Below are 14,794 nucleotides of genomic sequence, written 5' to 3'. Positions count from 1 at the left end.
TCAACTTAAAATTCAAACCTCCAAACAAACACAGTCGCTTTTGTAGCTCCACCCATATTCATAATTGGACATAAATTTTTATTTATAATGTGTCATTTACTATATATATATATAATTTACAATATGCCGAAATTGCAATCTGATAGGTTTATTTATTTAAAATATTTTTACTTAATTTTTTTCAATCTATTTAATTTTTTTTTAAAAGTATCATATCCAAATTTTTCATTTAAAATTTTACATATAACTACTATTTCAATTTTAAAATATACTCCCTCCATTCCAGATATTTTGTCCGTTTTACTATAGACACGAGAATTTAAGAGGGATATAATTAGTAAATAATTAAAAATATATGAGTGAAAATAATTATAGATTAAGATAATTGATTAGTATAATTAAAATTTAAAATAATTATAAATTAATTTTTTAGAATAAAATTAAAGCAAAATAAATGAAATTGACAAAAATGAAAATATAAAAAAAAAAAAAAAAAAAAGTGAGTAAAGGGAGTATATATATATTAATTTAAAAAAAATGAAAATAAAAAGGACAAACAAAACCAACACACGTAAACTGCGTATGTGTGGTAAAATTAATGTTAATATTAATTTCAATATACTATTTCTGATGAATATATATTAAATTAAATAAATATAATGTGTACATATGTGTGTGAGAGAGATTGTGGGCAGGCACCAAGAAACTTGGAATTAATAATAATATTGATTTGGTGGATTTGATGGCGTCACACACTTAGGTTTATTTGGTTGAATATTAACTCTCTTTTTTTTTTTCTTTTTTTTTTTTCAAATTTGTGAAATCATTTTTATTTTAAAATTAAAATGTTATAGTAAAATTATTTCGTATGATATTAAAACTAATACTTATAATATATAAAAATTATTATAAGTATTTTATTTTAATAAGTATATATTTACAAATTAATTGTAATAAACCTGTGGTTGTGTTCCCATTGGCGAAGGGGGTGGACCCCTGCAATTATATACTCATGTGTCTCTGTTCCTTTCACCACTTGTCGCCACATCTTTCGCCCATTATTATTATTATTATTATTATTATTATTATTATTATTATTATTGTATAAAAATTGATGTTTTTAATTAGTGATAAAATGTTTTTAAAAAATGTAATTTATAAGATGGTGATAGTAAATTTTTGATATTATTTATTTTATGTAAGTGTTGATATTAATATTTTAAAATAAAAAGTAATATATAAAATTATAAGAAACTTAATATATGTATTTAAATATTTTAAATATTATTTTTTAATAAAATACTATAAATAATATGGATATTATTTTTACGGAATAAAATTATACACTCTTTGTCCTAATTTTAAGATATTACTTTTTTACTATTTTCGTTGTTTTCATTCAAATTTTTTATTTTTTTATTTTAATAAAAATAATTATAAATTAATACCAAAATACATTTAATTCTACATAAATTATAAACATATCATTTAACATACAATTATTTTATACATAAAAAAAGTCAAAAGACAATAATGTCCAAACTACTCACGCACTTTTATTAACTAATAAAATACTATTATTTTTTAGTCTACTATAAAATCTCAAATGACCTTTGAAGTAAAATGGAGAAAGTATATAATAAAATTAAATAAATATATTTTTATTTATTTATAATCAATATAAATTAATTTCATAAAAATTTTAAAAAATTAAATATAAATATAAATATTTATTTATTGAAAAAAGTGATATAAATAAAAAAGATTTTGAATATGTTCTATGTATAAAATTTTACTTACAGTATTTAATTAAATTAATTTACATTTATTAAAAATATTTAATATTTCTTTCGTCCCATAATAAAATATTTATTTTTTTATTTTAGTATGTCTCATAATAAAATATTAATTTATTTTTTTAGTAATTGTACTATTTATTTAACATACTCTTACAACTTACAATATATTATATAAATGTCATTACTTTTATATCACACAATACTAATAAGATTATTTTAGTAATTTATACTTTATTTCTACTATATCTCAATATAATACTAATATTTCTAAAACTTCGTGCAAAAAGCAAATGAATACATAGTTAGGGGTGGGCACGGTTCGATTATTTGCAAATATGCAGGTATTTGATAACCGAACCGAACCGAACAAATACCCGAAACCGCGAACCGTATTCGAACCGAAAATTTCGGTTAACCGAATTTTCAATTAACCGAAAATATTTGTAGTATTTGCAAATAACTCGAACCGAACCGAAATTAAGAAAAAATATATAAAAAATTTTAAAATTTTAATTAAATAAAAAATATTTACAAATATTTCAAATATCCGAACCGTATATAATTATTAATATAAATTTTAAAATATAATATTATAAATACATAAATATAAAAAAATATGAAAAACCGAAACCGAACCGAACCGAACAAATATCAAATATGCAGAATTTGTATTCGAACCGAATTTGCTCGGTTAACCGAAAATTCGATTCGATTCAGTTCGATTCAACGGTTCGACGATTCGGTTCGATTTTTTTGCCCACCCCTATACATAGTTATAGGACATGGAATATTAATTTACTAAATATTGGGGTGCAAAACAAAATTCTATATTGAAAAGTTTTAAAAAATCTAACAATTTATAAGTCTCATATCAACTACGTGATCTTTTGGAACAAATTCAAGAACAAATTCATACTAACTCAATTCAAATCAAAATAGACAGTATCATACGAGTGTTAGACTTTAGTCTGAGAGGAGTATTTACAAAATTCTAAATGATAAAAACACCCAGTCTATAAAAAGAAGACACCCAAGATAAAAGCAAAAAACACAGTAATAAACTACCAAACAATTCCATTGGAAACACACACATACAATATATAAATATATATATATATATGTATGTATGTATGATTGTGTTTTAGTTGAGACACGCCTCCTTGGATGCTCCAAAAGCCGCTATCAGCCGAGTCTGTGCTGCTGCAGCCAATTTATCCATTTCCTCCTCCTTTGCCTTTTTTTTTTTATTTTTTATTTTTTTATTTATTTTATCCTTTCTTTGCATTGATTTTTATTACAAACCAAAAATGGGCGTAAGGGTGGGGGTAGGGGTGGGGGTGGGTCTCCCCTATTCTACGCCCCCTCCAAAAATTAAGCTGTTCTGTCTGCCGAAAGGTCCCCAAAATTTGCATCACTATCACTATCATCTTCATCCTCACCTTCACCTTCACCTTCACTTCCCCTATACTTTTTTTTAAAAAAAAAATATATATATTTTTTACTCCCTCCGTCCCACAATTTATGTCTATATTTTCGATTATATCGTCTCACATTTTATGTTATTTTTTTAAAAAAAATAATTATGCATCTTAATTTTATTTCAAATTTAAATTTAAATTTTAATGAACTTAATTAGTTATATTAGTTTTAATTTATAATAATTTATATTATATATTAATTATTTTTATTAATATATTTTTAATTATTTATTAATTATATTTAACATAAATTTTTGTGCCTATATTAATTAAAATATCCATTGTGGGATGAAGGAAGGACTTAATTATTAATAATTAATTAAGGATAGGAATACGATGACAGAGAGACGGACAGTGTTCCCAACTACTGCCCTCTAAATAAATTAATTAATTAAATAAAATGGATAAGTTTTTAGTGCTTGGTACCTAAGACTGGAAGTAATGTCCTTTCTCGTTGGATCCGCCACGCAATTCTTACACCAATCTGAGCTGTACATAAGTCAATACTTTGACCTTACCTCCCTATCTCTTAGGAGTCCCCCCAAGACTTCCAATGGAATTGGAATTTTAAGTTTGGGTTGCTTCTTTTATTAATTACTCAATTTATTCATTTGGGTTTCATTTTTTTTTTAAAAAAAAAGATAAATATAATTCTGCACTTTGGTGGTGTCCAATTATTGCAGGAGGAGTTGGCCAATAATCGAAGCTGCTGTAGAAGAAGAATTGCAGATCATCATAAATGGGTGATGTAATAAATAAGTACTATTACTTGAAATAATTAATACAAAGGGCAAATTAGGATTATCCAAAGTCCAACAGTGATTAGACAGACAGATCGAGAAATGATCTGATGGCGATGAGATCAAGATCAAGATCAAGAACAATGAACGAAAAAGAATCACTGGCAAAACTTTCATTTTCCCCTCGTTTCGTTCTTACACATAAATCTCAATCTCGAACAAAAATTAGGGGAATCTTGTGCCAATGACTGACAAAACCTCACTACCTGGAATAATGCACTTCCAGGAAAATGTAATTTCAAAAAAAAAAAAAAGAAAGAAGAAGAAGAAGCTAAAGCTGGTAGTAGCGAATTATACATATATATATATAATTTTTTACAGATTTGTTCACCTGAATAATTATTTAGTTAATTGAACAAATTTAGGAGCTTGATTTCGCCGGCGGGCTGATCCCGGCAAGTTGTGGTAAGAGATTCTTCAGAATTCATAGACGGGCTGCCGAGACGCGGCGTCTCGGCGGGCAAAGGGTGGCTTTTCTTGACCGGCATCAGGCTCAGATCGAGATCGGCTAGCTGCGTCACCTTAGCCGGCTCGTCGGGGAAACGCCGCCGTTTTTGGAGCGATTTGGGCCCGGGGAGGTCCTGGAGCTTGAACATGTCCGTACACTCAGACCCGTCGTCGGCTTCCGCGTCCGCGTCCGACGCGCCGGCGAGTAACTCCGGGATCGGCTTAAGCGCGCCGCCCCGGAGGACGGTCTCGACGGCGGCCTGGCAGACGCGCCAGTTGCCGGTCCACAGAAGCCCGACGGCGCCGTTGACTGGGTTCACCGTCCGTCCGGCGGCCTCGAACAGCAGCGACTGGAAAACGGCTGCAGACGGCGGCGCGTTCGTTAAAATTTTATTAAAAGAAATGGTGAAAACAACAAATTAATTATAATTAAATTAAACTGACCAGGCCTCTGATTCTCCGGCACGGCGGAGAGGAACGACATGAGGCCGGCGCGGCCGAAGAATTTGGCGACGAAGACGGTGGCGTGGCCCTGCGCCTCCGCCGTGTCGATCGACTGCAAGCACGGCCTCAAAATACACGTCTCGCTGCAGCCCTTTCGAAGGACCCGACAGCCATTGCAACTCATGATCGATCAATTAATTTCTGCAATTCCTTCTTCTTCTTCACCAATAGCTACTTCAAATCCCTAATAATCATCACCTCAAAAGAATTAAAATAATAAAAATAATCTTGTGGAAGAGGGTTGATGGAGAAGGGGCAGATATATAAAGAGGAAGCGGAGAATTGTGGAGTGGGGTGGGGTGGGGTGGTTTAGAGGTTAACCAGAGTTGGGTTTAGATATATATATATATTGTATGTATGTATGTGTGTATGTTGTGTTGTGCTGTGAGGTGGATTCCAAAAGTATTGGGCGAAAGCGGCTGCGTGTTTCCGCGGACGGTGATTTTCGACCGTTGGATTGCGGAATGGGTGTGATGATGAATGATAGGCTATCGATGTGAGTGGTACCTTGCCTTGGTTAATTAATTAATACTAATAATAAATAAATAATAATAATAAAAAGAGGGAAGAAAGGAAAGAGACGCCCCACCAAAGTGGGAGACGACCTTATTACTGACTCACTTATAGACTGAACCTCCATTGGCATCTCTATCTACAATATCTCTCTCTCTATATATATATATATATATATCGGTGTTAATTAGGAGCTTAATTAATTCGTTAGTTTCTAGAGGTTTCAAAGATTCAGAGCTGATGTGTTTTGTAATTTACAATCTACTATGCATTGCTGTCCGATGCTGATTAGATATTACTACTAATACATTACATGGGATAGGATGGCATTTCTTTTTTATTTTCTTTTAAGATTTGTTTTTATGTGATTTAGGACTCATAAATTTTATTTGAAAAATATATATATATATATCAAAATTAAAGTTGCACTGTATCAACGCCAAATCTTTAACCAACCCAGTGCGAAATGGCCTTGGACTGAAATGCCTTTAGGAGTTTGAAAATAGCACATAGTTAATAATAAAAATGTGTTTACTATTATATGAAATTAAATATTGATTAGAAGTAATAATTATAAATTACAAACTGATAGCATATGGAGTATAATAATTCACAAATGACATAATACAAATGTAAATATTAATTAACATCATATAATAACAGTCTACATTTTATCGATCACGATTAACCTCATTATAATTTACGTAGTACATTCAAATTTAATTTAAATTATACGTTTGAGAAGTGATTGTTTATATATTGATTAATTTTAATGGGTATCCTAGCTATCCTTATTACATTAAATGTTATATAAATAAATATCAGTGGTGATGTTTTAAATAAAAATTATATTATTTTTTTACTTAGACATTTATATGAAACCTGAATTTTTTATGTGTTTACTTGTGAAATTTTACATTTAATTTTAATATTTCAATTTTATTTTTTTTAAATATCAAATCAAATACCTATTTTTTATTTATTATATTACACTAGAATTTAATTATACATTCAAAATATTCATCAATATATATTTCACATCAAACAATTATTTCAATTCAAAATTTACAAGTAAACATTACTTTTTTTCTATACACGCTGTTATTGATAAAATATATTACTATTTATTATTATTACATAAAATAAAATAAGAACACAAACGCAACATATGACAAATGTATGAACAATTAATTATTTTTCAGCACATGGCCGAAATTAAGTTAATATATTTTGTATGATTTATTATTATGTGCTCTAATTAAATTCATACCATATATTTTTGGTATGATAACATTTATCTTAAGTAAAAATTAATATTAACATGTGTTATATGAATTATTAATTTATATTTGTATTACATTAATATGTTGTCTTGTGTTAAAATCAATCGTGACATGTGTTATATAAATTATTAACATATACTATTAATTACTCCTTCAATTCCACATAATTTGTCCCTATTTTTTATTTTTGTCAGTCTCACGTAACTTGTCATTTTTATTTTTGAAAATATAATTATGTACTTTAATCGCATTTTAAATTTTAAATTTTATAATTTTTTAAATTTTAATTAAACTATTTACTTATTTTAATCTTAATCTATAATTATTTTTACTAATATACTTCTTAATTATTTACTAATTATATTTTACAGTAATAAACCTTATATGAGACGGGGGGGGGGGAGTAATATGTTTCGATTAAGCTAATCACCTAATACTCTTCTTAACTGTACGTGTGCACACACATATAAATTAAGTAAAAATGTATATTATACTATGTGATAATATTTCTACCATTTATAACTCTCTCTCTCTCTCTCTCTCTCTCTCTCTATATATATATATATATAAAGTCATTTAAAAATAAATAAATAAATAAATAAAGAAATATGCTATAAATTGTTTGATGTTGGTGCTTTAAAAATGATAGATATATACTCATTACACTTTATTCAATGTATATCTCTAATAATTTACTTAGATATATATTTAATTAATAAAATTAAAGCATATGCTAGGATATATATATATATATATACACATCAAACTATTATTATAACTTATCAAAATAATTATTCGTATAGGTGGAACCCCCATAATAATAAACAAATACATAAATCTTGAATTTGATCATTAGCCCATTTAACTATATATTTTAAAATTTAATATATATAATATATTAATTATTTTGTGAAGATTTAATTATAGAAAAATTGGGAAATCGATATATAAATATACAGCCGTACTGATCTAAAAAAGAATCCTTTCTATCATCAACATATAATTTTGTAGACATATTTCAGCATGGTGGGTCTCCTACAGTTCGTCACAGTTTTATCTTTTCCTACACATTTCAGATTCCATTTATATAATAAATACTAATAGAGAAATTTATTATTATTATTATTATTTTAGAAAAAAAAAAAAAAAACCCTAAGAATATCTTTCAGGCTTTGGGGATATAATAATTTTTATTATGGTTTGTAATACTCCCCCGTCCCATATAATATGGGTGTATTACTGTACATATAAGAAATTTAGTAAAAATAATTATTATTTAGTAAAAATAATTATAGATTAAGATTAAGATAAGTAAATAATTTAATTAAAATTAAGAAAATTATAAAATTTAAAATTTAAAATGCGATTAAAGTGCATCATTATAATTCCAAAAATAGAAAAGACAAATTATGTTGGACAGACCAAAATAAAAAATATGAATAAATTATGTGGAACGGAGAGAGTAATAATTTATGGCTAATTAAATATATGACGAAATAAGTTTATATGTTTAATAATTAATTAAATGCATCTTAGGACACGCTGAAATAAAAACGTCAATCAAATCGAAAAATTATGGATGACGACTCATGCAGAGGAACAGTGAAGCTGGATTCAGTAGTCGATCGAAACGACAGAAGATGATGTCGTTTTCCCGGGTTGGCGGCTGACGTGGCATCCTTATCCTACTACACGCGCGGGCCGGTGTAATAGACGCCGTACCCTCTTTATTGTGTTCATCTTTTAATTTTTATTTTTATTATGTATTTCTTTTTATAAAAAGAATATGTATTATAATTTTATTTTTAATTATTAATTTATATTTTTATTATATTAAATTAATTTTAATATATTTTAAATTATTTACTAATTATATATCTTTTAAATTTATATATTTACGGTACATTAAACACCATAGTCGGGACTAATCAAATATATTTTTGAATTAATTAATATCCAAATTGGGCATCGCATCATCAATATCTCAAAACGAACAAGGATAGAAATAAAATCAATAAAACACAGAGATCTTTGAACCATTAGAACAAAATAAAAATTTGAAAAAATAAAATAAAATAAAATGTAACATTAATATACAAATCTGAAATTTTGGAAAAAAAAAAAAAAAGGATAAATCAAATTGTTTTTACATATGTGTTTAATAATAAAGCACCTTCAAAACTTTATTTTTTATCTAACAAAAATATAATTCAAAGAATTGAGTATTTCTTACACATTTCATATCAAGAAATTTATTATTCCAAACAAAATTTATAATATCTTAAAAAAAGTGCATCAATTGTTATGTTTGGGCACATCATCATTCTACAAATTCATATGTATCTTTCTTCTTTGGTAACTTTATATTTGAGATTAACTATACAATAAATTAGTTGATTTTTTTATTTTTCAATTTAATTTTCCATTGGAATATTATATTAAATAATTAATTCATTCGGGGGACGAACCTTTATTAATTTATATACATGTTATTTTGTATATAGTAAAAATTTTAAAATAAAATGAATATGTGTGATTAATAAAAAATTCATTTGACAAAATAGTATTGAAAATTTATGGGTTTGTTTGTTTGGTGTTTGGATATGAGATATATTTTTCTATGTTTAAATGTTGATTTTTTGTAAGATGATAAAATAGTATACTATTATATATATTGAGAATTCGTGTAAAAAAAAAAAAAAGATTGAATATTTATTGATAGGAAAACAAAGACATAAATTTGTAAGTAGACCTATAAATATATATACATACATATATATAAATGATAGATTTAATTTGCATCAAAATTATATTACTATTCACGTGTGATTTTCAATAAAAAAAAAATATATTATTTTTTTTTCCATAAAATATTATTTAAGTCAAAACTTAAATTTTAAACCAAAATCTAACAAACACATAATATTTTAAATTTAAAAGTGAAATTTCCAATTAGAGCATTAGTATTGTAGATTGGTGATGCATATGATGAAAGGGCTGAAATAATGTAAAACAAATAGTTGATCATGAAAATAACCTCCAACCAACAAACTTTAGTGGATTGTAGATTTTTTTCTTGTTTTGTTTTTTTAGATTGTTTTCACAATATTTACTGTTGTTTTATTGAAGTTTATTCTCTTCACCCTACTTAAATTATTTTAAAATAATATTGTAGTAAATTTTATTTTATTTATTTTTTTAAAAAAACTATTAGTATTATTTTAGTAAGTATATTTGTATAAAATTAAAAATAAAATAAACCTAAAATTATCTTAATGTATAGTTTGAAATGGTAACTAGATATAACATTGAAGATAAATTGTTCACTGAGAACCACTTCTCAATAAACTGGGCAATTTAAGTGGGACAAGTGAGATTATTTATGTGTGACCAAAGAAATCTCTTTTTATTAAAAAAAATGTATTATACTAAACCTGATTTATTTATTTTTTATAAAAATATTTTAAAACAAAAATGTCATATTAAGTATCCATTTTATTATAAAAATATTTTAAAACAAAAATGTCATATTAAGTATCCATTTTATCTTTATATTTTATTATTTTAATAATAAAAGTATATCAAGACAATTGTTTGGTCATATGAGTTGAAGATGAAATTTTCAATAATAAAATATAAACTTTAAATATTTATTTGATGTAATATAAATAAATATTAATATAAAAATTTTAAATGTTAAGTGTAATATATAATATGTTTACTTTTAATATATTAATATATATATGTATTAAAAAAAACTACGATAATGTTGATTATTGAAAGAATTGTGTAGATGTACAGTTGAACCACTACTTCACTTTTTGATCTTATTTTTATTTTTATTAAATATTTTGCATTGGAACGACTTTGATGATGCTAATTATCCACTTTTTTTTTTTTTTTTTTCTAGGTTTTTGTGACGAGCGAATTAGTTTTAATTTTAAATTAAAATTATTACTAATTAATTTATACTTTTTTCAATAAAAATATAATTATTTTTTCTATAAAATATCATATTAAAATATTATTTAAATTCAAATTAAAATAAAATATCATATCAAAATATTATTTAAATTCAAATTAAAAAAAAAAACTCAAATCAAAATCAAACAAACCATAGCTTTTCCAAATATATAAAATGTTTACATAAATTTAAAATTTCATATCTTTTATAAACTAATTTATGTTGATTAATCATAAAAATATACTTTTTTATTTATATTATAACATAAACTTTGATTCTCCGTAACATATTCATATTCAAAATATTGTTAATTTCTTCGATAAATACACATCATAAATTGGTAGATTAGATACAATTTCAATATAGTGTACAAAAATGCACATTATGATTATGAGGATTATCATTGGAAAGAAAATATCATAGAATAAGTGAGAATCTTTTCTTCTAGTAGTTAGGAATTTTTGTTATTATTTACTAAAACCAATAAAACAATTATAAATATATTATTTTTGGTTGAAGTTTTTTACTAAGCAATTCTCCGTAACAATATATTATTTCTCTCACAAAACATTATATTGAAACCTATATTCAAACAAAAAAACCAAACTCTAATAGAACACACCTGATCAATTTTCATGTTCAATGCGACTAGATATCGTCATAGTAATATGCTAACAGAAAGTCGAGAGATGTATACGATGATTTTCTACCAAGTAAAAATCAGTATAAAGCTTATATGATCATCCATAACGAAGTTTGGTACCTGAAAATTTTCAGAGTTCTTCCCCTCTAACCTTGGCTGGGTTTTATGATCTCAATAATAGATTGAGAGCGTATGATGATGCTTAAGCGACGAACATTGAATGCCGAAAGCCCAAAGCCATAAATCCAATTCCACACTTAACACCTGGATGAAAGAAAAAAAAAAAAAGAAGTTAGTTTCAAAGAAATTTGTGTCGAATATTTTGTAAGATTTTCTGACCTGTTTTCCCGTCTTTCTTTGGATCAGGTCGCGAATTTCCTCCACGGCATGTACAGAGCATGCTCGAAGTTCAACTTCTTCATCACTACCCGAATGCATTTCAGAATCAGCATTGATCATATTTTGTAAGGAAGGACTATATTTCAGTACTCCGAGCTGCTGAAGAACAGCAGGGACTATGTAATCGGCAAACATTGTCAAAGATTCGATGTCCTTGAATTCGCCGTATCCTTGGCCTTTGAATGCACCCCATAAATCAGCAGCAAATATTTGAGCTCGTTTATACAAGAAGATCTGGCGACCTTTGTATATTGTATGGTCCCGGAATCCTGTAACATCATAATCATATTAAGACTTCACACTGAAAGAGATTATCTACAAATTTTAACAGAGGACGCCACTTCACCTGGAAAGTGACTTGCAATGAGAGCGACAAGCTTAGGCGCGGATTTTTCGGATGATTCTACAAGTTTGGATGCTTTGCCATCAAAACTTCTCTCAAGCTCAAATCCCACCTAATCGAACGTGTTATGGAGCAATGAGGTTACTACAAACAATTTTAGAAAACCATAAAATAAAATTAACGGACAAATGGTTGCACAAACGTGATATTTTGCACCTCGTGCATCAGGCGTACACGCTCCTCCTCCAAGGGTAATGGCCTCGGCCAATTCAGCATATTTCGCAGATCATAACCTGCCAATGACTCCAACATTCTGAAATTCATTATTCTACCAAATAATATAAATTCAGACAGTTCAAGCGGTGTTGCTTGCCAAGAAAAAATTTAGTGTGAAAACTTCATACCAGTGTATTTTTGTAGGCGATCAGCATCGAAAGCAGACCTATCTTTTAGAAGAGCTTCCTTTAACCCCATAGCCAAATGATCATAGCTCAATTCTTCATCTAACATTAGAAAAAATTTACATTACAAAAATTCAAGATACCTATCAAACATCACTTGAACTGAATGACAAAGTCCTAATTAAAATTGATCCACAGAGGTTATCAATTCAAACAACAGGATATCAGAATTGCCATCAAACCTATTATTACTCACGTTTAATACTATTTTTGCCATTGATCACACACAAACATTACTAAAGATTGCAAACAGCACAGATCCAACAACAACATAATGCAATGCATTTCATAGCACAAAAAAATTGAAGTTCAAACATATTTGTGATTCAAATACAGAAAGGTATACCTGGCCAGAAACAGAAATTCATTGCATCCAACACAAACAAATACTGGACAGTGAGAGGACCATTGTCGAAATAATGAATCCCCTCGAAATTCCACTCCACCTTGGGTATCGAATCCTTCATTTTATCAGCCACCGCCTCGACTCCTACACAGAGAAGAACAAATTCAAAAACCTAATTCAAACGAAAAATCAATTGAGATAGAGAAACCGAAAAAAAAAAAAAAAAAAAAGCGAGAACCTGAGGAATCGACGGCGACGTGACGAGAGCGGGCGGCGACCCAAGCGCAGGTAGCCCTAACCTCTTCCATTTCCGAATCTCCGCCCGAAATCGCGCAGTCCAGAGGATAGATTATGCAGGTCAGTGCTTGTAATCAATGTGGGAACACCCCGAATTTGAAAGCGACAAGAAATTGGGGAAATGGAAACAACGTGACCCTAAATTTGTGTGCGGAATTGATTGAAACCCCTACGAAACGAAAGATAGTGTAGGCAAAAACGAGCTTTGTGCTGTGTGGTGGCTACGAGTTTCGAAGTTTCCCGCTTTTCGCTATCCGATTGTTGACCGTTGACTACACTATCACGTGACCGGCACGCACTCCCTGCCGCCAGAGTAGGTTTTGGTGGTTGAAAATATTGGGCCTGACTTAATGAATATATATATTTCGGGTCAAAGTCCAATTTGTTGGGCTACATTACTTTTTTAAAAAATCATTTAATGGAAATACTAATTGACCTTGCGTTGACCTCAATTTATGGATTTTTTTTTTCAAATTTGTTCATGTACTTTTCTTTTTTAAAGCTATATCTAATAAAATATTTTATATTTGTATACCCTTTTTTTTTAATGGTTAAATTAAATTTTTATTTACAATCAAAAGATCATAACTAATACCTATTTAACTTATATTAATTATTTATTTACATAAGCTTTGTTAGTTGTTTTTATTTTTAAGTTGATTCAACTGTTGTTGTTTTTCCTCTTTTTTAACCCATATTCAATATCTATGCAAAATGAAGAAATTAAATATTTGGATGTGGATGAGGTTTGAATTGATCTGTCGTATAGTTGTAATGGTTGTCAATGTGCAGTCCCTCTCTTGCATATCACTTAAATTTTCCTAAAGATCTTAGTTTTATTTGGATAAATATTTTGGGAGTTTTGAAGTTAATTTCCGAAAATTCTGAAAATAGAAAAAAATTTAAGTATTTAATGTCACACACACACGCACACATATATATATATATATATATTAGAAAGTTATTGCTGAATAATATTAAAATGTTCAACAATATGTATGTAAACTTAATACGTGAGATAAATAGATATTATATATCATATATATGTATATATATATATATCTTGAAAAGTTATTATTGACAAATAATATTAAAATTTTCAAATATATATGTAAACGTATAAATTGATCGTTTCTTTTTTTTTTTTTTTTTAATTACGACATTGCCTTTCATTTTCATACTCACCACTCACTCACTCACTCACTCCTAAATATGTGGTGCATGGTAATTGTAATAATTATATTCAATATATATATATCATTTAACATATTGTTGATATAGTTTAATAAAAACATATTTAAATATTAATAAAAAGGGATATAGATATACGATTCAATAAAATTATTTTTATGAAGAAACACAAACAAATAAATTTATATTATTACCTTATTCAACTTGTTGTCCTTTATAAATAAATAAATAAATGAGATATATATAATTCAAAAAAAAGAAAGAAAAAAGAAAAAGAATATGATCATCAGTACTGTCATAGATATCTTTCTTTATTTTATGCTTGT

The 14,794-nt window shown here is 27.4% G+C and overlaps 2 protein-coding genes across 2 annotated transcripts; both read right to left on the bottom strand.

Annotated features, from left to right (window-relative positions):
* Window positions 1-4,055: 4,055 nt before the first annotated feature.
* Window positions 4,056-5,339, bottom strand: LOC127257797 (LOB domain-containing protein 38-like). The gene is made up of 2 exons (XM_051284262.1): window positions 4,969-5,339; window positions 4,056-4,885 (listed from the first exon to the last, which is right to left on the bottom strand). Exons 1-2 carry the CDS (start codon window positions 5,150-5,152, stop codon window positions 4,425-4,427), a joined length of 645 nt encoding a protein of 214 aa, XP_051140219.1. The 5' UTR covers window positions 5,153-5,339; the 3' UTR covers window positions 4,056-4,424.
* Window positions 5,340-11,358: 6,019 nt separating this feature from the next.
* LOC127258222 (uncharacterized) lies at window positions 11,359-13,498 on the bottom strand. Its single transcript, XM_051284994.1, has 7 exons — window positions 13,219-13,498; window positions 12,981-13,124; window positions 12,578-12,676; window positions 12,390-12,466; window positions 12,177-12,285; window positions 11,771-12,099; window positions 11,359-11,695 (listed from the first exon to the last, which is right to left on the bottom strand). Exons 1-7 carry the CDS (start codon window positions 13,286-13,288, stop codon window positions 11,603-11,605), a joined length of 921 nt encoding a protein of 306 aa, XP_051140951.1. The 5' UTR covers window positions 13,289-13,498; the 3' UTR covers window positions 11,359-11,602.
* Between the last annotated feature and the right edge of the window lie 1,296 nt (window positions 13,499-14,794).

Source organism: Andrographis paniculata, unplaced genomic scaffold (assembly GCF_009805555.1).
Source record: "Andrographis paniculata isolate CXL003 unplaced genomic scaffold, ASM980555v1 Contig59END, whole genome shotgun sequence".
Classification (NCBI taxonomy): domain Eukaryota; kingdom Viridiplantae; phylum Streptophyta; class Magnoliopsida; order Lamiales; family Acanthaceae; genus Andrographis; species Andrographis paniculata.
This window is presented reverse-complemented; position numbering and strand designations above follow the sequence as displayed.